This window comes from Uloborus diversus, chromosome 3, assembly GCF_026930045.1.
Source record: "Uloborus diversus isolate 005 chromosome 3, Udiv.v.3.1, whole genome shotgun sequence".
Lineage (NCBI taxonomy): Eukaryota > Metazoa > Arthropoda > Arachnida > Araneae > Uloboridae > Uloborus > Uloborus diversus.
In genome coordinates this window covers 109,075,046-109,100,081 of record NC_072733.1, presented here as the reverse complement: position 1 = coordinate 109,100,081, position 25,036 = coordinate 109,075,046, and the positions used below count along the sequence as shown (strand labels likewise).

The 25,036-nt window shown below is 32.8% G+C and overlaps 1 protein-coding gene across 1 annotated transcript in view; it reads left to right on the top strand.

The window, feature by feature from the left end:
• Window positions 1-25,036, top strand: part of LOC129219209 (uncharacterized) — a 74,792-nt gene that overhangs the window by 37,712 nt on the left and 12,044 nt on the right. Inside the window, exon 5 of the mRNA XM_054853534.1 lies at window positions 15,386-15,523. Within this exon, the coding sequence (XP_054709509.1) occupies window positions 15,386-15,523 (138 nt within the window). The remainder of the gene's footprint in view (window positions 1-15,385; window positions 15,524-25,036) is intronic.

Sequence of the window (25,036 nt, the reverse complement as noted above, 5' to 3'; positions counted from 1 at the left end):
GATACATTTAAAGCATATAAGTATCCTGTGTCCACACTACCCATTGCAAAAGGTTTCATTTTGTCCAAGAAAGACTCCAAAAAATAAAAGTGAAGAGGACAAAATGATTGATATCCCATATAGAAATGCTCTTGGGTGTTTAGCTTATATAGCTGGAAAAACAAGACCTGACATATCCTACGCAGTTAACATTTTGTCTCAATTTCAAGCAAACCCAGGCATGAGACATTGGGAATGTGTACTAAGGTTAATAGGGTATTTGAAATATACTAGTCATTATAAATTAAATTTAAGTAACATTGATAATATTTCCTTAAATGGTTTTTCAGATTCTGATTATGCGGCTAATCGCGATGACAGAATATCAATGGGGAGACTAGTTATTTTTTTGGATAAAGTACCTATTATTTGGCGTACCTTTAAAGAAAAATGTGTTGCCCTATCCACAATGGAAGCAGAGTACATTGCTTTATGTGAGGCTTCCAAGGAGATTGTATGGTTAAATCGACTTTTGAATGAAATGTCCCAAACCAAAATCTCTGGATTTGATTTAATTAAATGTATATTACATTGTGATAATAGAGCAGCTATTGATTTTTCACATTCATCAATAGAGAACTCGCGCACAAAGCATATTGATGTAAGATATCACTTTTTACGGAATTTGGTTTTGGATAATATTTTTGAATAAAAATATGTAAACAGTAAATTAAATGCCGCAGATTGTTTTACAAAGCCTTTTAGTAAAATTGAATTGGAAAATGTTTGCAAAAATATATTAAATGTCTTTTAATGTTTTTGATATCATACTGTTTTAAAGTGTAAAGGTCTTCATGGTGTTTATACATATTTTTAAATGAATGATTTATTGGGTATGTTGCATTTCCTTGTTACCGGAATGCCAAGAGGGGGGGACTTGTCAAAATATTTGATATCTTTTATTTGTTTTCTTGACTTCCCGGTACTGGGGAAATGATATTAATAATACTTACCTATTTTTATGTGAGGGGACTCTCCATATCTTGACGCCGCACTAATTAAATACAGTCCCAAAACTTTCATTCTTTCCTGCATGCGTAGTAAGAAATGTAAACAAACCGCACGGTGCTTGATTGACGGTTCAGTTAAAATCACAGTGAAAAAAAAAATCTTGTCCGTCAATGTAACTGTTTCAACAAAATTAAGTGTTGCCAAGAATATTTATTTGAGTTTTCTTAGTGAATTTCATCGACCTTGCAACCAAGAATATGTAAATTGTGTGGAACGTCATCGAAGCTGTATTTAAGCGGTGGACATCCGTCCATCAATCTCTCTCTCTCTCTCCCCTGCAACCATAACCAGGATGTCTCCTCCGGCATAAGTTGTTGTGGTGGGCTACCAGCCCTTGGATCTACCGTCCAATTGATGATGGAATAGCGTTCCACTTGATCTACATGTCAAATGAATATGGCCGGCCAGCCTTATGGATGTTTCAAGACTTCGTTTGGAATCAACTGGCGGAAGATGATTTGATATCGCTGGACAGTTTTTCCATTATCAAGATGAACTTTTTTAGGAGCACCTGTGGTATAACTATTCTATTTATTGTTCATGTTCGCTGCAATATTTTTATTATTGCTGTATAGGATTCTACAAGAATAATATATTTTTAAGAAGCCTTTTTTTCTTGTTAACATGTTGTATTTTAGTACTAATAAATGTTAATGATTTGCTTAAATATGCTTTTTAATTTGACTCAACCAAGACACATTTGTGAGGTCCACCAAGAACTTTAATTAATTTTTCCTCCTGACATTTGGTAGCAGAGTTCGTGGTTACCTCTGTGTCTTGGTATTTTGAGTTTAAATTTTAAAAATGGAAAAAGATTACAAAAGCATTAAAAAGTTAAATAACCAAAACTGGTCAACATGGTCAAGGGATATGAAAATGATTCTTATAGAGAGGGACCTGTGGGAAATAACAAAAGATAAAACATTAAATCGGGAAGTGCCCGAAAACAAAAAGAAAGCCAATCAGGCTTTGGCATTGATTTATTTAAATATAAATGATGAACTTAAACAATTAATATTTGAAATTGAAGATCCCCAGGTCGTTTGGGAAACTCTCAAACAAAATTTTGAACCCTCATCCCTGGCCAGAGTTGCTAGTTTATGGGAAGAATTTTTTTCATGTAGAATCCTAGAAAACGAAAGTATTGGGATGTTTGCATCAAGGCTAAGGATAATTTTAAAACAGTTACAAGAAAGTAATTATGTAATGGATGAAAAGTTACAAAGTTTTCAACTTATTAGAAATTTATCTGAGGATTTTCGGGGAATTGTACAAAATATATACCGTTGGGAAGAAAAAAAATTCACATTTTCAAATGTCTTAACAGAATTGTTAGCTGAAGAAGGACGGATTAAGTACCTTAATAATGGGGAGAATGGCAAGGGCAAATCAGTGGTGATGAGTGCCACCTCAAGATATGGAGAATCCTCAGGGGGAAAGTTTAAACAGAAAACATGTTTTCTATGCAAGAAGCCCGGACATTTAGCAAGTCAATGTTGGCATAGAAGTAAAAATAAAAGTAGAAATTTTTCAAGGAAAGAAAATGATAAAGCTAATTCAGGACATGAAAATGGTAGAAATGAGAAATTTGGTTTTTTCTGTACTATTAAAACAAACCATGAGGTTTTAGAAGCCAGTAAAAGCGATCCAAATGAGGGATTTGCAGTAGATACTGGGGCCACTGCTCATTTTTGTGGGAACAAAAGGTTGTTCTTTGAACTAAATGAAGTAAAAGATGTTCAAATGGAAGTAGCAGTAGGCGGAGTATAGAGCCAAATAGAGGGAATTGGTAAAATCATTTTTAATGTTAAAGTAAATTGAAAAATTAATGAGATAACTTTGAATGATGTATTTTATGCTCCTGGTTTAAGACGGAATCTAATGTCTGGTCGTTGCATAGATAAACATGGGTTCAATTTTTCTTGTTCAAATGGTAAATTATCAGTGTTTAAAGGGGGGAGAAAAGCTTTTGATGCATTTTTAAAGGATAATTTGTATTATGTAAAACCTTTTTCATATGTTTTTAAAGAACCCAAGCCTTCAGTATCAAATTGTAAAATTTTTAAAAATTCTAATCAGATCAATGGGGAAAAATTGAGTCCCTTGAATCTGGAAGTTTGGCATAAGCGGTTTTGTCATGAAAATAATGAAGATATAATGAAAACAGAAAAACATGTGTAGGGACTAGCTATAAAGAATAAGAATGCTCCAAGTTGTGAGCCTTGTAAATTAGCCAAAAACCGCAGGGTTTCTTTCAAACCGGTTCGGGGGATTCAATCTCGTACCCCATTGGGACTAATTCATATGGATTTAATGGGGCCTGTAAATACTCCGTCTTTGGGGGGCTCGAAATATATTTTGTGTTTAATTGATGATTTTTCTCGTAAATCTGTTGTATATTTCCTGAAATCGAAGGACGAAGTGTTTGAATATTTTGTAAGGTTCCAGAAAAGGGCTGAAAGGTTTACAGGGAAAAAAATTAAAGAAATCCGTTCAGATAACGGTAAAAAATTTAAAAATGCCCGTTTTGAAAATTACCTTAGGAACCAGGGTATTAATATACAGAGAACAAACACTTTTAGTCCTGAAATGAATGGAATAGCAGAGAGATACAACTTAACCTTAATGAACGGGGTAAGGACCCTCCTCAGGGAATCAAATTTACCAGACTGTTTTTGGGCCGAAGCAGCCTTATGTTTCAATTACGTTCGAAATAGGACTTGTAACAGGAAGAGAGAAGACTCCTTTTGAGTTGTACTGTGGCAGAAAGCCATCGGTTAAACATTTAAGAATTTTCGGATGTATAGCCTACGTAGGTCGGCCAAAACAGAAATTGAAAAAATTAGACATGAGGGCATATCAAGGTGTAATGATCGGTTAGGAACTGATGTGATATACCCCACCCTTGGCGACTTTTTCCTGTTGGCGCCAAGAAAGCGTCGCCAAGAAAACGATGTATGACGACATATGTCATACATCGTTCTTAGCGATGCTTTTTTAGCGCCAACAGGAAAAAATCAGATAAAAAAACATGATCAAAGCACTTCAGAACACAATATATATAAAAACAACATAAAAGCACAACAAAAAACATCACGAATATATGCTTCAAAAATGTACAGGGCCGGGGTTTTTTGTAAACATATTAAAATACAATGAAATAAATTATTGTATTAATTACAAGTCGAAATTAATGCATTAATTGTTTTTTCATCATTTCTCCGGGATACGAGCCCTTGGTCTCATAGTACTTTCGTAATGAGACCTCGGCTCGCCGGCCTTGCCTCGGTCTCATTACGAAAGTACTATGAGACCTCTGGCTCGCCAGGACCTCGCTCCGCTCGGTCCGTTATCCCTCCGACTGTTAATATACATTACAGTCGGAGTATGGTCACAATTATGTATATTTATGTATATTATGCATATTCATGTGTATGTACACCCAAGGGTGGCTCCTTCCGTTCAGTGTACAATAATGACACAGTTTTAAGTGTGAAATATGCACCATTATTGTGCAGATTTATTAATAAAATTCAGCATTTTTAAGAGTACAACCGAAAGAACTTTCAATTGTTAACATAAAATTCAGTACCTAAAGGAGGCACGTTAATAGAATGTCTAAATAATTCGTGGCATCGATAAGAATTAACTTTTAGAACAAAGTAACCGTACTATTTCTGTAAAATTAATTTACATACAGTAAAAATAAAGTTAAAAACTACAAGAATCCCTCAAGGATTTGTAAAAACAAAGAATTTTGGAAGTGAGAGGTTTTTTTTGAATTCTAAAAAAAAGAACTTACCTTTTTATATGGTATAAATATTCACACTCAGTCTAAAACAATACATCATATGACAATGGCACGTTACAGATACACACCACGTTGGAGTTAACTTTTAATTAACCTTCAAGTTTGAAGAAACTGGCATTTTCTAATGTTTTTACTTCAAAACACAACTACTGAATTTAAACTAACACAAAATAAGCATTCCTGTAAGGTATATTGCACGAAACAACACCACGTATCTCTCCTGCGTGAAACCCAAACAACCCAAGTAAACAAGTTTGAACAGATCTGTAAGATTGCCTTCGGGTTGCTAAACACAGGTTAGTTTGACCAGGGATGGCATGCATAAAAAATTATCGCCTCATTGGCGAGAAAAATATTTTAATTTTGTGCAAAAAAATCGAATGTCGCCAAATGGGGGGGTATATCACATCTGTACCATCGGTTATGCCATAAACACTAAGGGCTATAGGATTTGGAACCCCGAAACCCGGGAAGTAGAGGAAACAATCAATGTTAGATTTGATGAATCCCAAATTTGGGGGGAAAATAAACAAGAAGTTAGCCGGGAAGGGGGGGACAGTTTTACTTATATAAGACCTTTAAGTGAAATGGATATCAAAGAGGAAGAAATTAAAACCACCCCTACAAAATCTTGGACATCTTGTCGTGAAATTCCATGGGTGAGAAAAGCAGTTCAAAGAAAAAATGATACTCGCTTGGACATTTACTATTTGATTGAAGGCGAGGATGTCAAATTAAGGTCTAAAAATGATGTAAAAAACTACTGCAATTCCCATAATATAGAATTTGATCAGGATGTTTTCGATTTTTCCACCAAAAATAATGAATCGGGTCCAGTTGTTAACTTAAATTCAGATAGGGGGGATGAAGAAACAATAAATCTTTTAGAAGCAAACATTTCAGAAATTATCATTCCAAATAATTACAAGCAAAGTTTGAGGACTCCTGAGAGAGAGAACTGGCAACAAGCAATGGCTGATGAAATGAACGTAATCCGCCAAAGAAAGGTCTGGTCATTGGTACCACCCCAGAAAAATAAAAAGGTGTTAGGAAACAGATGGGTGTATGACCTTAAAACAAATGATAAAAATGAAGTGGTGAGAGATAAGGCTAGACTTGTTGCTCAGGGAAACCGCCAGGAATACCCAGAATCCTATTCTCAAGTTTTTAGCCCAGTTATTAGTTTTTCTCTTGTCAGAGCATTTTTTGCAATCTTTGTATGCTTGTTGGGTTGGTTGCATTTTCAAGTTGATGTAAAAAAATGCATATTTATACGCTGATTTAAACGAACAAATTTTTATGCGCCAGCCTGAAGGATTTATTGATCCATACCATCCAAATTATGTCTGTAAACTAGAAAAATCACTATATGGGTTACACCAATCAGGTTGTAACTGGTTTTTTGAAATTGATAGTGTTTTAGAAGGCCTGAACTTTAAAAAATTGACTAGTTGTAATTGTGTTTATACCTATAATAGTGAAATTGTTTTATTAATGTATGTTGATGACATAATAATTTTTGGAAAGGATCAAAATCATATAAATCATGTTTTAAGTAAATTGAAATTGCATTATGATATCAAAGAAATGGGAAAAACGAAAAAATTGTTAGGCGTAGAGTTCATACAAGAAGGCAGGGAACTGTTTATCCACCAGCTGAGCTACATATCAAAAGTGTGTGATACATTTAAAGCATATAAGTATCCTGTGTCCACACTACCCATTGCAAAAGGTTTCATTTTGTCCAAGAAAGACTCCAAAAAATAAAAGTGAAGAGGACAAAATGATTGATATCCCATATAGAAATGCTCTTGGGTGTTTAGCTTATATAGCTGGAAAAACAAGACCTGACATATCCTACGCAGTTAACATTTTGTCTCAATTTCAAGCAAACCCAGGCATGAGACATTGGGAATGTGTACTAAGGTTAATAGGGTATTTGAAATATACTAGTCATTATAAATTAAATTTAAGTAACATTGATAATATTTCCTTAAATGGTTTTTCAGATTCTGATTATGCGGCTAATCGCGATGACAGAATATCAATGGGGAGACTAGTTATTTTTTTGGATAAAGTACCTATTATTTGGCGTACCTTTAAAGAAAAATGTGTTGCCCTATCCACAATGGAAGCAGAGTACATTGCTTTATGTGAGGCTTCCAAGGAGATTGTATGGTTAAATCGACTTTTGAATGAAATGTCCCAAACCAAAATCTCTGGATTTGATTTAATTAAATGTATATTACATTGTGATAATAGAGCAGCTATTGATTTTTCACATTCATCAATAGAGAACTCGCGCACAAAGCATATTGATGTAAGATATCACTTTTTACGGAATTTGGTTTTGGATAATATTTTTGAATAAAAATATGTAAACAGTAAATTAAATGCCGCAGATTGTTTTACAAAGCCTTTTAGTAAAATTGAATTGGAAAATGTTTGCAAAAATATATTAAATGTCTTTTAATGTTTTTGATATCATACTGTTTTAAAGTGTAAAGGTCTTCATGGTGTTTATACATATTTTTAAATGAATGATTTATTGGGTATGTTGCATTTCCTTGTTACCGGAATGCCAAGAGGGGGGGACTTGTCAAAATATTTGATATCTTTTATTTGTTTTCTTGACTTCCCGGTACTGGGGAAATGATATTAATAATACTTACCTATTTTTATGTGAGGGGACTCTCCATATCTTGACGCCGCACTAATTAAATACAGTCCCAAAACTTTCATTCTTTCCTGCATGCGTAGTAAGAAATGTAAACAAACCGCACGGTGCTTGATTGACGGTTCAATTAAAATCACAGTGAAAAAAAAAATCTTGTCCGTCAATGTAACTGTTTCAACAAAATTAAGTGTTGCCAAGAATATTTATTTGAGTTTTCTTAGTGAATTTCATCGACCTTGCAACCAAGAATATGTAAATTGTGTGGAACGTCATCGAAGCTGTATTTAAGCGGTGGACATCCGTCCATCGATCTCTCTCTCTCTCTCCCCTGCAACCATAACCAGGATGTCTCCTCCGGCATAAGTTGTTGTGGTGGGCTACCAGCCCTTGGATCTACCGTCCAATTGATGATGGAATAGCGTTCCACTTGATCTACATGTCAAATGAATATGGCCGGCCAGCCTTATGGATGTTTCAAGACTTCGTTTGGAATCAACTGGCGGAAGATGATTTGATATCGCTGGACAGTTTTTCCATTATCAAGATGAACTTTTTTAGGAGCACCTGTGGTATAACTATTCTATTTATTGTTCATGTTCGCTGCAATATTTTTATTATTGCTGGATAGGATTCTACAAGAATAATATATTTTTAAGAAGCCTTTTTTTCTTGTTAACATGTTGTATTTTAGTACTAATAAATGTTAATGATTTGCTTAAATATGCTTTTTAATTTGACTCAACCAAGACACATTTGTGAGGTCCACCAAGAACTTTAATTAGTTTTTCCTCCTGACAAATGCACTTAAGAAATGAAAAAGCTCTAGTATAACACTTTTTCCTCACAAACTTTTCCATCATACTAGTAAACAAATGCTCTTTTATTTTTTCCACAATCTTATGATCAGGGTTGCCAACCCTGGAGAAATAATATGTGGAGTATCTGATGATTTTGAGGAACATTTAAAAATTTTGCGGAGCAGCTCAGAGTTTTGTACAAAATTTATTTTTAAAAAACTGAAGCCTTTTATCTATAGGATTTTTTGAGCTTTGATAACCATTTCAAGCGCTAGCAGTAAAAATACTCATTTTTAAAATAATAAAACAGCATTAAGCACGTTGTCATGCTTTGAGGTGAAAACATGTTTAATCTCCCATATTTACATGTCTATCATAAAAAAAAAAAAATTTTTAAAGTAAAATAAATTTAGTATTGTTATAATCTTAATGAGCTATATCTTTTGTAAGCATTAAGACTGAATTTGCAGAATGGTGCTGATTTACATTAGCTTTGTCGGAACTGGATAAATATTTTTGAATGGGCATGGCAGTCTTCAGAAAAAGTTTAATGTACCAGTTTAAAAAATTCTCACTCATAAACCGAAACTTCCCACGAACAATACACCTGTTTTCCCATCTCATCTCACAAATGTAGTATGTTCCAATTCTCGAAATTAACAACTCTCTTCTGGCCCAGGACAAAAAAAAAAACATTCATCAGACCAGAACAATGTAAATTTTATTGGTCCATAGGCAGGGCCGGACTGAACTGTTAAAACGGCCCAGGCGTCTACACAAAACCTGCCCTTATCTCAGGGATAAATCTACCCCCCCCCCCCCCCATGTACACAATCTTGCAAGTTTAAGGGTTTTTTGAAAATGGTAGGAAAAAGAGCAATAAAATGAACGCAGGTCGCAAGGTCAAAAACTCGGGGAGTGTATGAGTTTAATGGTACCTCAATTTTTAACGAATTTTAACAGAGAGAGAGAGAAAAAAGATTTCAGCTTCTGGTTTAAGAGGTTTTCATTACAAGACTGAAATATTAGCAATATAAACCTAATCATAACTGTAACATTCTCACAGACATAGGGAGCTCGGGATTTTCTCCCCAGGAAGTTTCCGAAATTCTAGTTTTGTAAACGCCATTTGGACAATCTTTAAACTAGTGTGTGGTGGGGGGAGGAGGAGTGAGTTCGAGAGCCCACGCTTGTATTTTCAAAGTTGAAACTAGGTTGAAAGTTAGGGATCTCTATCGAAAAATTTTCGAAATTGTAGTTCTAAAAACGCAGTTTCAGACAATCTTTGATGGTGTTTGGGGAAAAGAGATTTAGAGGCCTTCCTCCAGAAATGTTTTGAAATAGGATTCTGAAAGGATTTCGAAATTGAATGGAGGAGTTTTCTGATAGTCTCTTCCCGGAAATTTTCCGAAATTGTAGTTTCAAAAGCGCAGTTTTAGAATGTCTTTGTACTGTTCGTGAGGGAAAGGTTTGGGGGCCGGACAATTTTTTGAACCTGAAATTTCAAACACGCAGTTGGGTGATTCTCCGAAATCCTAATAATATTAAGTCCCAGGAGCCGAACACAAGGATTGCTTGACCTAGATTTTTTTCTTTTTTTTAATATTTGGAAATATTTTTTGCGATGTTATTCCATTCTTATTAAAACAATAACTCATTTATTTCCCCCAACAGAATTTTTTGAAAACCCAGAAAGTCACTCTTTTGGCGTGCCCTCATTCGTTTCTCAAATACCCTAAAACCATACAACATTAGACCAGGGTTGCAACTTTAGACCATTGAAGGAATCTGGTAGTATGTGCCATGTAGTGGTCGTTGAAGCAAAGCTCAAGTCTTTAAAAATGTTCAGTAGTTTCGCAAGTGTTGTCCAGAGAAGTTCATGTTGTTTACCCCAAGCTCCAGTGTTATCATTCTCGTGTCAACATTCATTTGTGTTGGGAGGTTTTTTGAAATTTTTGCTTCAGCTCTCAAAATCTCCTTCGAAACCTATATTTGCCGATCAAATTCTCCGAAGGCAAGTTTATTACTTTATTACTTAGATATCTAAAATGATTTAACCTTATCAGCGAATCCTGATGTTGTTTTGTTTACCTGTCGTTTCGAAGTAAATAAAATCCTGGAATTCGAGTTGAAACTTTAGATCACCCTTTTTTACTATCGTTTGTCAATATTTTGTGTTGTCTTGAGCAGTTTTTTCAGTTTTCGGGTTTTCTTTAGTTTTAGACATGAATGCAGGGAAAAGAAAGAAGATAGGCGGCCGTCCTTACCTCAACGATTCGCCCTGTGGAAAAAGTGATCCACGAAATAGGAACAACCAAATTTCAACAAGGAAAACAAAAAAGAGTAAATTTTGGTGTTGGCTTCATTCCTCCGATGTCATTTGATACAAAAAAAGAAAAAAAGATTATTGCGACAACGAAGAAACCTATCCAATTGGGACAAAATTTGTATCAAGTCCTTATAAAAAATTATAAACAAAAATGCCCTTGTAAAAAAAGTAATAAAATCCATCAGTAGGTACCTAATAATTGCTTTTCATACTATCTAACGTTCATATTTATGTATCTGAATAAACTATTGTATTTTTCACAATTGATTGTATTTAAGAGAAACTGAAATTGACTCAAAAAGTATAAAACAATTTATAAATCGGAAAAAGTACAAAAATTTTTTTTTTTTAAATTTTTTCAGTGTACGGGATTGGAACAGAATGATCTATGCATTGTAACTTCAGACCCGCGTGGTTTAGCGGTGCATATCAAGGAAAACATGAGGTGGTCTACCATCATATGAAGTTGTCACCACCATGTGCAAGCTTTGTACCGATATACTAAAAATTCCCCCTCCCTTTGTGTGTAATTTAGAATTTTTTTTCGAAGCGTCACATTACAGCTGAAATGTATGGTAGTGTATGGTTAAATGCAAGGGCGCCCATATGCAAAATTTTAAGGGGGGGGACTCAGATATTTTCCTCATGGTTTAGCAGGATATTTTTACCATAGAAACCAATTTCAGTACAGAATGGAGTTATTAAAATTTGACATTTTTAATAACTTATTCATTAGTTGCTGGAGAAGAAATGATTTTACATTTTCGCAAAGAAAAAAGTACTAAAAGCAAGGAAGTTCTAATTTCAAAGAATGAAGAAAAATACATATAAAGTGGTCTGAAGTTGTACGGTTTTACGATACATTTAAATTATCTAAAAATTTTACATCAACATTCCACAAACTTAATTTGTAGTACTAAATTACGCATACTTAAAGGTGTAAAATAGCATTCTTTAAGTAAATTTAACTATTTAAATAATTGAGGAACACCATTTTTAAGTTTGTCTGCAGGTTTTCATGTCTTTCTCCAGTTCTAGGAATAAGTTCAATTATTATAGATTTAAAAAAAGGAATTTTTAATCTGCCATTTTCTTGGATTCTTTGAGTATTTTGTTAATATGATTTGTCTTGTTGGATTTTTTTTTGTATTTTGTCAATATGATTTGTCTTGTTGGATTCTTTGAGTATTTTGTTAATATGATTTGTCTGTTGTTCTTACTAAAACTTTGAAGTTCACAAATGGGTATGTAACATATTTTTGCTGTCATTCTTCTGGACAACATTTCTATGTTTAAGAAACGAAAAAGAAAATTCTACCCATAGTGTGTAGTTGAATTAAGAGGTTAAAATAGAAATATAACATTATTTACCTTAATTATAATCCTGGGCTTACGTAACAAGCAAATTACAAGGAAAATGTTATTGTCCAGGAACAAAAAAAAAAAAAGTCATACTCCTGGGAGGAAAAAAAAATCTCTCCTAACATTATTTATAACGCACTTATAGTACATTTAGTGGAATAGAATTTATTTCAAAACCATGATTTAGAAAATAAGGTAATGATTTAAAAAACTGAATTTAGCAAACGATAAATAAAAAATGTAGCAAGACGAACCTTTCAAAAATAGATTTCTTGGTTATACATTTTTTAAATTTTAATGTTGCTCGAATAAGTAAATGAAGTTGCTTTAAATTTCTGGCTTAGATAAATTAGCATACAACTTTCTAGAATTTGGTAAATACTTTTCTAAACTAGAGAATTCGAAATAACTAACACTAGAACTCAATGTGAAAATAGTTATTAATTTGCTGGTTTAGAATTTTAGCATAGCAATTGAATTTTTTTTTTCTTAAAAAAAACTATCTATTATTAGGGATGTAAGATATTCAGAGCAAATATATGGAAAAACGTATATAAAGGGACCGGGACTCGAAGAAATGTTTGTTATTAGAAAGTGTCTGTTAAGGGAGATTTTACATAGATTTTGTTTTGTCATGCAATAACATGCTTTTTGGTTTAGTTTACAGTTATATGCTATTACTATAATTAAATTTTTGATAACCTTCGACGAAACTTACTGCTTGTCACTCTCCTGATGTGTGAAAATTTGACCTCCATTTTTGAGGGATGTAGCATAGTTAAAGTGAGTTCCCCCTATTTTCCCCTTAATAAGTTCCTAACAAAGAGTAAGTATAATTTCTTTTTTTTTCTCAGATTTTTTGTATCATTTTTTTTTTAATATTTGTGATTGAAAATGTCAGGTTTTTGGAGAATCACCCAGTTGTAGATGATCTGCAATGATGTTATGACAAGAGGGGGTTCAAGGGCTCTTCCCTAGAAACTATGGTTAAAACTGTTGTGGAAAACCCAACCTTTAGTTATTCCTCTTCAAAACCATTGGACTGCTTTGCATCTATTTGGAATACAAAGTTGTCTGTGGCCTCAATTAAAAGGATTTTTAACATTTTGGACTGACGTGTCGTATTTAGCAATAGATACCTTAGTTCTTTTATCCACTTTTTTTTTAATTTTAAATAGCATACCTCCTGAATCTCTCGATTAAGTTTTTTTTAACATTCAAACATTAAGATCAACTGGTGTCAGGGTTGTCCTATTCTGTCCACCCCGGAAAAATCCGTCCCAGACAACATGTCATTTTGTCCATTTCGTCCACTTCATCAGTAAACTGGAAGTTTTGAGTTAAAAATTTGAAGTTTTAAAATTATAAATAATTATATAGATTTTTCCTATTCTACTAATATTTTAATATAAAAATAGCATACATATATATGTATATAAACAATTGATTGTAAAATAGCTTAAAGTGAAAATAAAAAAAGAGATCAGTTGAAGTTCATGTAAGTGTGTTAATAAATCAAATGAGTGTTAAAATATTATAATTCATGCAATAGCATGTATTATAGTTGAGTTGCGAGAGTACCCACAACCCTACGAAAGTAGTAATTTTTCTTAAATTGAATGACATTAATGTATCCATAAAATATACTGAGTACATAAATATTTTACTATGGGGTGACATCAATAAAAACTCGAAAAATATAACAGTTATAAAATATTTCTAGTTTATAAATCTTTGTTTTGTATGTATGTCTCCAAGCATTTTATTTGAATTTCCCATTGAGTTTATTTTCTACTTTTAAGTAAATTATGATCTAAAATTAGCTGCATCAATGTTTAATTAAGATTTTTTTAAGATTTATGAAATTCTAAAGCTAATGATTCTATTTTAATAGTATGATTAATTCATAATAAAAAATGTATTAGAATAATATACTAATATCATTACACCATAACAATAAATTTATGTATGTATAATCAGTTTATATTTTATTTTGTCTAGTTTTGTCCATTTTGTCCAGTTCCTTCCGGCATCCCGGACTTTTTACCAAAAAGTGGACAAAATAGCAACCCTGACTGGGGTGCATACTTTTAGTGCAATATTTTAAAACTCTCCCACTGTATTTGAACTTTTTTTAAATTAAAAATATATTTCGGGGGCTTCGGTGTGTTTTTTTTTTCCATTTAGCTGTGACTTTTGTGATATTTTATGTAAACTATTAAAGATGTAAATATGTCAGAGACCCCTATGAAGCTATTAATTTTATCTATCGATTCATTTTTTAAAACTGAAGCTTGCCGCGAGTTTACACTATATACTATTTTTTTTATTGAAAAATTTTTAACGTACATTTGGTAACCTTTAATTTTAATAATACAGTATTTTGGATGATTCTATTTAAGATTACACTATGTTTTAAGATTTTTCAGAATAAATACTTTTTACTTTTATTCAATTAGTTCATATATTATTACTATTCTAATTTCGTAACACTGTGAAGACCTCTTTTTGTGCATTACTAAAATATAATTAGAATAGAATTTTAAAGGGGGGGAGGGGTATCACTCTCTATTCCTATTTGAAGACGGCCCTAAAGTACACTCAGACACGTTGAAAAGCCATCTCAGCCTAGTCGGCAACTATAGGGGCCTGCATCGGAATCGCATAGGAGGCTCGAAAATCAACAGACAGGGGCCCCCGCCTTTACTCACCTCGGTCCTGAGTACACTCAAAAAATACCTTACCGTAGGCACTTCTGGTATAAACCTATATCCAGTGCCAGGTTGCCTCTCAAGGTCTCAAGGCTCTATTAAACGTAGGTCGGGTACCGGCACCACCAAATTTGATGTTCCTTCAAATTTGTATTTATTAAGACAGTGCTGCAAGTAAAAAAAAAAGTGGGGAGCTTAACCACAAATCGCTACCAGCCCAGCGACCCACCAGCCCTTCGGGCGATTGCCCGACCGCCGATTGGCCAGTCCGGCCCTGTCCATAGGACCAGTAAAGTTTTATTTCGGTTTTCCTTCAAAAAATTGTAAGCATCATTATGTTTTGAAACTGTTTAAAGTTTGCTTTTTGTTTTACAATGTTAAGGTATTCTTAGGAAGAAAAGATAGATTAAGAAATTTCTACAGTATTATCATGTTTTAGATTATTTTTTCCACAATATTTCCTTTTTTGCAAATCAACTGTACTAAAAAAGTTTAGTTGATTGACCTTTATCAGCATTGGTGAACAGAAAGTTGCTCGATTTTTCCATTGAAAACTGCTAATTGCTAATATACTCAATTTGTCTAGCCAATTTTGTTTTATGCATTTTTTTTTTCATTTTTAAAAACATTTTTATTCTTTTATACCAGGACACAAGAAAAAAAGTGTGTGCGGACCAGTGACCAGATGATGTGTGTGGTTTGCTGCAAATTTGATTCATATAATTTTAGTCGCAATCTGTGTCCCTTACTCAGTTTGGGTTCCTGTAGAGTAAGAAAGCCACAAAGGTAATTCCTATTAAAAATTTCTATTTTATTTATTTTTTTTGCAGCATTGTAAGCTCTGCTGTAGTTGGGTGGGTTGGGAGGGCACTGTCCTCCAAAATATTTTGTTTTTTTTATTTAAAAAAAAATGCAAGTGTAATGTAAATTAGTTTCAAACCACTGTTTCTTTTGGTAAATCCTTCAAAGCATTTTTTTTTCCAATTACAGTACGGTTGTAAGGTTTGATTTGAGAGGAATTCACTTTTATAATGTTTGCAAACTGAATAATGTATATTGTGGAAATTTGATTAAACTTTCTTACTAATGCACTTAAAATATGCTGAGCTACTTTAACATTTATTCCTCACAAACTTTTCCATCATACTAGTAAACTTATGCTCTTTTATTTTTTCCACAATCTTATGATCAGGGTTGCCAACCCTGGAGAAACAATTTGAGGAGTATCTGGTGATTTTGAGGAGCAGCTCAGAATTTTATACCAAAAAAAAAACTTAAAAAAACTTAAATCTTTTATCTAAAGTTGTTTTTGAACTTTGAGAAACCTTTCAAGTACTAGCAATAAAAATATTCATTTTAAAATTAAGAAAACATCTTTAAGCACATTGTCATGCTTTAAGATAAAACATGTTTAATCTCCCACATTTACATGTCTGTCATAATAAAATTGCAAAAAAAAAGATGAAAATTAATTTAATATAATTAAGATCTTAATAATATATATCATTGATAAGCATTAAGACTAAATTTGGTGAATGGTGCTGGCTTAGTTTTTTTTTGATGGAACCAGATAAATATTTTTGAACGTGCATGGTGGTCTTCAGCAAAAAATTAAATGTAACAGTAGAAAAATATCTCACTCAAAAACCAAAAGTTCTGAAGAACAATACACCTGTTTTCCTATCTTATCTCACAAGGAAATGTAATATATGTTCTAAGGCTCAAAATTAACAAATGTCTTCTGGCCCGGGACCGAAAAAACATTCATCAGACCAGAACAATGTAAATTTTAATGGTCCATACGACCAGTAAAGTTTTATTTCAGTTTTCCTTCAAAAAATTGTAAGCATCATCAAGTTTTGAAACTGTTCCAAGTTTGCTTTTTGTTTACAATGTAGTTAAAATATTATTAGCAAGAAAAGAAAAATTAAATTTTCTACAGTGTTATCATATTTTAGATTATTTGTGCCACCCTATTTCCTTTAATACCTTTACCAGCATTGGTGAACAGAAAGTTGCATAATTTTTCCATTGAAACCTGCTAGTTGCTAATCGACTCAGTTTGTCATGCAATTTTGTTTTACGCATTTTTTTAATTTTTAAAAATGTTTCATTCTTTTATAACACAGAAGCAAGAAAAATGTGTGTGCGGTAGAGATGAGACGGGCTCGGGCTCTAGAACCGAAAATAGGTTTCAGGCTCGGGCTCAAGCACAGATATTCAATCGCCAATCTCCATACAAATTCAAAGTAAATAAACATTTTCCTACTGTGAGAAAATGAAAGGAACATTTAAATCAGTTCAATCAATGTTAAATTAACCCCCCCCCCAAAAAAAAAAAAATAAATAAATTAATTAACACTTATTTATAGTGTTTTTTTGTGATTACTATTTCAATATGTCATACAGTAATGCATTTGAAGTGGAGCATTTTAAGAAAATTTACTGTTAACGAAGAACATTTGACGTAACATTTTTCATTAGCAGAGAGATCATGTCAGCTGTAGAAGGCTCAGTTTTTGATACAAGAAAGTTTAACTCGGGCTCGGGCTGGCTCGGATTTCGGTTCAAGACAATCTCACTCACGCTCGGGCGAACTCGGTTACAAATTTTCGGGCTTGGGCGGGCCCGGGCTCTCAAAAATGAGCCCGAACTTATCTCTAGTGTGCAGACCAGTGAGCAAATGACGTATGTGGTTTGCTGCTAATTTGATACACATAATTTTAGTCGCAATCTGTGTTCCTCACTCAGTTTGGCTACCTGTAGAGTATGGCAGCCACAAAGGTAATTGCTATTAAAAATTTCTATTTTATTTATTTATTTATTTTTTTTTTTGCAGCATTGTAATCTCTGCTGTAGTTGGGTGGTTTTGGAGGGCACTGTCTTCCAAAATATTTTTTTATTTTAGATGTAAATGCAAGTTTAAAGTAAATTAGTTTCAAACCATTTTTTTTTTTTTTTTTGTAAGTCCTTCAAAACATTTTTTTCCCCCAATAACAGTACAGTTGTAGATTTGATTTGACAGGAATTCACTTTTGAAATGTTTGCAAACTGAATACTGTATATTGTGAGAAATTTGTTTAAACTTTCTTACTAATGCACTTAAAATATGCTAAGCTACTATAACACTTGTTCCTCGCAAACTTCTCCATCATGCTAGTAAACTTATGCCCTTTTATTTTTTCCACAATCTTATGATCAGTGTTGCCAACCCTGGAGAAATAATTTGAGGAATATGTGGTGATTTTGAGGGGCACATCTAGAAATTTTGTGGAGCAGCTCAGAATTTTGTACAAGAAAATTTAAAAAAAACTAAAACCTTTTATCTAAAGTTTATTTTGAGCTTTGATAAACATTTCAAGCCCTAGCAATAAAATTACTCATTTTTAAATTAATAAAAACAGCTTTAAGCACGTTGTCATGTTTTGGGTGAAAACATGTTTAAAAAAATAAACATGTCATAATAAAACAGCAAAAAAAAAAAAAAATTAAATAGTTTTAGTGTTATTAAACTGTTAATTAGCTATATGTTTAATACACATTAACACTAATTTTGGTGAATGGTGCTCGCTTTCATTAACTTTGATGGAACTGGATAAATATTTTTGAATGGGCATGGCAATCTTCAGCAAAAATTAAATATAACATTTGAGTCCCCACTTACGCGAGGGATGTGTTCCAAAACACCTGGCGTAAGTCAAAATTTCGCATTGTGAAACAAGGTATGTTTAGGAACTTTTTTTTTAGCATAACTAATTATTTCAGACATTTGTAAACACTCCTCAAATTGTTTTAAATCATTTCTTAAGTATATATTTTAGTATATTTTAGAAAGAACAGACTTTTTCCTGTATTTTAGAAGAAAACTTTATTATTTTACATAAAGTACTGTTATGGAGCACAAAATCAATGATCAATGGGGAAGAGAAACATAAATAAAGCAGTATGGTACTTACACTACAGCATTATAATGGCACTGAACGGTAGATATAGTAAATATATTTATAATTTAAAAAAAGAAGAAGCACAAAAGAAGCGCGTGAAGACAGCGCAACAAGTATGTACTCAGTCGTCTGACAGCGCATGCACATCAGGCAACTGGTCAGTAGAAGAGGAAGAAAAAGAGAGAGTGTTGAGTTCATCTTCGACTTTTTTAGGATCATCCCGGGGTTTTTTCGGTGGATAAGTCATCTTTATCAGGAAGGATGTTATCTTTGGTTGCCTTTATGTTGCAAAAGCAAAAAGGTTATGTCCCAAAGGATTTTATTACTGCAATAAAAATGTTTACGATCGGTAAAAAACTAATGGCGAGGAACCCTGAACACTTTTACCCCTAACATTATCCAACATCGTCTATAATTGCATTTTTGAAACTTCAATTTTGAAATATTGCCAAAGGAGAGTTCCTGAAGTCCATCCCTTTGGTAATGGGGTTTGGTAAACCCCATTCAAAAAGCATATAAATGTTATGAAAGATGGGGTACAATATTGTTTTTAAAGCTTCAATTTGGGGGAGAGTCCTAGAGCGCCCCCCCCCCCATCTTTCTCTAATATTTTTGAAGGTAGCCCAATATTGTGATTTTGTGACTATCAGTTTGAAAAAAAAGATGTAAGAGAGCCCCTGAACCCATCCTTTCCCTGAACTTTACGAAAATGGCCTACCATTGCGTTTTTTTGGCTTAAATTAAAAAAAAAAAATTCTGAGGGAAACCCCCCCCCCCCCCCATGTTGGCAGTTTTTATGTTTTTGGAATTACAATATCAAAACGTTTAAATATTACAATTTAAACCAAGTTCATGTTGTTACAAAAGTCAAAAGCTTAAAATTCAAATCAAACACAGATTCCAAAACTTGCATAGTTAAAATATACAACATTTATACACATAAATTTTTCCTTAAACACACATGGTTGAGGGGGGGGGGGCTGAAAATATTTTCTGTCTTGATCACATCACCAAACTTGCACCCATGGTCTAACCCCGTGATTGATGAACAGCACAGTGGTGGTTGAAACTATAAGGAAAAAATGAAAATCCCTTAATTTTAGGTGCATTTAGTCAGAAAGTTATGCAAATTTTATGGCTGGAAATTAATGGTAATGGAAACTTTTTTATTACTTTTATTGGAAATTCTTAGGAATTTCGTAGTCATAGAATGAAGTTTGAATTTAGAAATCCATGTTATGTGGACAAAATTATAAGGACAATTAGATTTGAGTGTTCTAAAAAGCAAATTTGCTTGTTTTTTGTTCTCCACACTGCACTACATAACATAAATGCTTAGTAAGAGATTGGGTGTGTCACATTCTATTTTTACAGTCATACCGTTAGGTACTAAACTTAAAGAATTTGAGTCAGAGGAAAGCGCTTGCTTGAAAAACTTCACGACTTACTAGGTTGAATCAAAAGTTTTTCGTATTTTCAGCTATAAAAGAAATGCACAACTAGCCCCAGTTGGTGGAGGTGTTGATTGATGGTACTTTTGGAAGTACCAATTTCTGCTGATAATGCTTAGGTGCTAGAACTCGGCTGGTGTTGGATAGCTTCCAGCAAAACTTAGTTATTGATAACAGATGGCCGTCCCCTCTTCAATTGTCCTATCACCTTCCTTAAAATGCTTAAACCAATTTTGAGCAGTGCGCTCATTCACAGAACCTAGACCCTCAGCATTATTAATTTCTCTACCTTTGCATTAAGATCTTTTTTCCAGAGGAAATGCAAAATAACTCAAATTGCTAGCTTATCGTTCGCCATTTAAAAAGACTGCAAAGTCTACACAGGTACGAGAATTCACAGCAACTGAAAAGGATTATCAAGGGCAAACTCTGCTCTACCATTTTAGATCAGCTGCATAGGTACTATTATTTGCATATGTTACATTCAGTCCTGCCGATCCAATACAGGGAAAATATGAAAAAACTTATGACCCAACCTGGTACTGCATGTCAAATAGCAACAAATCCAAATAGATAGAGATCTGTTATTTAGAGCTTTCTTAAAATTCCCGGCAAATAAGGACCACAAAGACGAACAGGTAGGAAATCTGTTGCTGTATATATGAAACACTTAATAAGGGGGGAGGGGGAATAATGTAATCTTTTATGACGAGAAAAAGTTTAAATAGGTTGGACTAGATGGTTTTTGCAACTTTTTGTATGATCTCTGTCAGGGGCGGACTGGCCCTGAACTTTTAATGTGGAAAAAAAATTCATGCCGGCCCCATCCAAAAAAGTTTGGCTATAGTTTTCCAAACCTAATAAGTTTCTAGTGCGTTTTTTCAAAAAAAAAAAAAAAAAAGGTTCCTCCACCCCCCCCCTCACCCCCCCCCCCCCGCTGAAATATCAAGATTTTTTTTTTTTTTTTTTTTCAGAAATCCTTATTTAACTTTTCATTTCAAGCAAACTAGTGCTCAGATTTATTTAAAACAAGCATGCAGCAAACGCCCATAATATATAGGCGATATTTCAAGGATCTAACTTTCTCAAAAATATTTGCAAGCTTAAATTGCTCTACGCAATTAAAAAAAAAAAAAAAAACACTAAAAACTGTGTGGCTTCTTTGAAAATCCGCATTTAAGAGTATTTCGTTTATGTAAAAGTGAATAAAAATCTTATTTTGAAACAAAACGTAATACATTTGAGGGAGTGAGGAGCAAAGTGGTGTAAGTAGACATTTTCAAGTTTCGAGTAAAACTCGTATAAAGATTACATCCTAGGTTGGCTTTCATTGAATTTTTTTTCTAAATCATGCTGTACAGCAGCACCTACCAAGGCTGCTAGTACTATCTCTTGCTCCAAGACAGAGGAGGGGTCCACCTACCATTTGTACTGGTTATCTCCAAATTTTTAATTTTGCCTCTTGCATCCCTTCGCTTCTCACTGCCTCATATGGCCTTGAGCGGTACTATTTACCCTTTAAAAAAAACTCTATTTTTTTAAAAGTCTTTTCTTAGAATTGTATTGTACGTATTCAAACTAATGAAAATTTTCATGCAATCCAAACGTAATATATCCGTTCAGAATGAATACATCACAGATCATGAGACAGTGAGAACTGATCGGAAATATCGGATAAGCCCGAATTACTCTACAAAAAAAAAAAAAAAAGAGTTTCGCCCGAAAAAATCGCCATTTGTCTCAGTGAGAAAACTGATTTTCAAAGGTATCTCTCAAAATGTTATCTAGTGAATGAAATTTATTTGTCAGGTTCTAAGAACTAAAGTGAAAATCATGGGATATACACTTGGGGTGGGGGGATTGCGGTCTCCTCCCCGGGTCCTTGGTTTTAACGTAGATTTAGATTGCCAATAGTTTTAATACGGTAATTTATATGCATGTAAAGATGGTTATGACCAAACTCCCCTCCCCTCTCCACAGAAGGCAAGTTCTGGCCGCGCTTGTGCTTTATTGTATATGTGTGGCCTATGCTACATATTAACTTGCCTTTAATAATAATATTCCACTGACTCACAACGTTTTCAAGTTAGAACAATTTATTTATCAGCTTCCAAGATTTAAAGTGAAAAAGGAGAAATGTATTGGGAAAAGCAATAAGATGAGCATATTTCTTTTTCGTAAGTAAATATGCTCAACTAGAGTTTAACCTACGAAGATGTTCAACAAAGTGAAACTCAACCGCTTAAACCAAAAATATAATTACTTATATTTCTATTGTACGAGTTTACTTGCTTGCTGAAAATAAATAATAATCGAGTAACGAAAGAAAGCACAACACAGAAATGGTCCGACTTAAACCTTTTTAATGACATAAATTAAACGAAATTAATGAAAACGAAATAATATTTGAAAAAAAGTTACTCAAGAGTAATAAACTAAAAACGACAAAAATAATATTACTCTTCAAGAATCAGTAAAAATGTTTTCATACAATTCCCTAATTTCGTCAAACTGAAAATCTAATAATAACTTCGTAAATTTCAAATTAGTGCTAAATCTTATCATTTTATCCGGAAAAATTGTATCCGAAATTTGAAAGTATGCTATTTAGCGAATTTAAACACTGCATTTAGCAATTTGACACTGAATAATAACATTAAAATTGAAAAGTACAGTGGCTGCCAAAACTGTTCGTACACTTTGAAATTTTTTAGTAAAACCGAAATAACGCAAAACTTGAATTCGAATATGAAGTCCAATATTTTTTCACATCATTCCTATGTCATTCTAAATACAGTCTAGTAGTTTTTTGAAAATATTGACGGATCTTCTTTTTGAAATGAAATAAAAAAAGAAGAGACAGAGAAATAACACGCCACAAAAGTCATCGTACACTCAAATATTTTCGAATAAATTCATGATTAAAAGTATCATATGCCGTTTATTTAATATTTTTGCAATGTGTTGACCCTTAAAAGTCATTTGGCTTTAATTTTTTGTTTATTATTCCTTAATATTGTGCTTATTATTTTAAAATGGCTGGTATTCGTAAAAAACAACAAACACCATTCGAAATTTGATTTTTTTGCTCGCGGTAGCGTTAAATTGGTTTAAAATGTCTCAAAATTAGATAATTCATACCATTCCATAGTAAAGTGCTAGATAAAATGCTTTACAGAAAAGAATCGGACAGAAAATAAGGTAAGAAAAGGTCAACTGGCAAAGTTGACAAAGCGTGATCGGAGATTTAAAGTTAAAAAAATTATGAAAAATACACATTTGAGTGCTGTAAATGTTTCTGCAGAGTTAAATGAAAAATTTTACATTTAATTTTCACCTAAAACTGTTCACCAAGTTCTCTGATTAGCTGCATTAAATGGGACCTCTTCCCGCTGAAATTTTCTTGGTCGTGCGAAAAACAGAAAGCTTACGCTTTTCGTCGCAAAATCAATGATAAATAAGCTCAAAACGTTTTACAATTACGTCTTACTTACAGATAAAAATGAATTCAACTTTTTGGTTAAAATGTTGTATAATTGTAAGAGGAAGAAAAAATTTGGAACTTAATCTTAAGAACTTAGTTGGATCAGTTAACCAGGACGGTGGAGGTGTTATAGTGTGAGGGTGCTTATTAGCATCAGGACTTGGTAGTTTGGAATTTTTTGATGAAATAATGAATCATGCCGTTCCTTTAAATATTTTAAAACCAAATTTTGAACTCTTAGCCAAAAATTTGGTTATTGCAAACAACTTTGTTTTTTATCAAGACAACGATAAGAAGCACACGGTATCCAACGTTTGCATCTAGTGCCTCGAAAATTGTCCTAACGTTTAGAAAATACCCCCTCAATTTCCGGATTTGAACTTAATGCAACATATTTAGAGATATTTGGAGGCTAGGTTACGAAAATACGGCTTTGAAACGAAAATAGAGCTAGAAACAGTAAGACTCGAAGTGTTGTTGAACACTTACTCAGAAATTACTAGAAAAAAGAAAGAAAAAAGAATGAAATTTATTCCCAGGCGTTTAAAAGGTGTTGTTGATATTGCATGATAATCTACTAAATAATAATTTAATAAAAATTTAGATTATTCAATAATACATAGACATTTTTTAAAGTGTACGAAGACTTTTGTGAGATAAAATTTCCGGCACTTTTTGTTATTTTATTTTTAAAAAATTAAGTTTTAATATTTTTTAAAAACTTTTCATCTAGTTTTTTTAAAAATTGATCATTGATCTTATAATTAAATACCTGTTCCGAAATATTAATTCTAACCAATGGATAGGGGCCAATTTCGCTGAAAGTCGTTCGGTGTACGAACACTTTTGAGAGCCACTGTATATGATGATAAGATTTTTAAAAATGTACTTTTCGTACTAGTTGCAATATTGTAGTGCTACTTATGAATTAAAAAATAATAGTTTCTGGGAATACTGCATTTCAGATTCGGAAATTTTAGAATTGCTTTTAAGATTGTAACATTAAAAATATAAGTAAAAATAGATACGTTATTTATTATTAAAATGGGCAAAAGCACTTAAAGCAATCACACTTATCAATAATCGTCTAGCTAGAAAGAAAGATCTATAAACAAGCATTGCAAATCAGTTAACAGGAAAAAACTTCAAAAATAAAGATTATTTGATGAAATATTATTAAATACCTAAAATATGGATAAAGAACCTAATATTTTTTTCTTCTATAACTTAGTGTATCCCTTTAAAAGATAGGGAAACAAAATTTTTACAGTATTTAAGACATAATAATTACTTAAATTTTTCAACATTCCTTTTTAATTTTATCACGAAATTTCCTTCAAAGCATGTAACTTATATTTTTTTCCTTTAATGTAATAGATTACGAATATCCGTTAAAGACTACTTGATACTAAAGATAAAA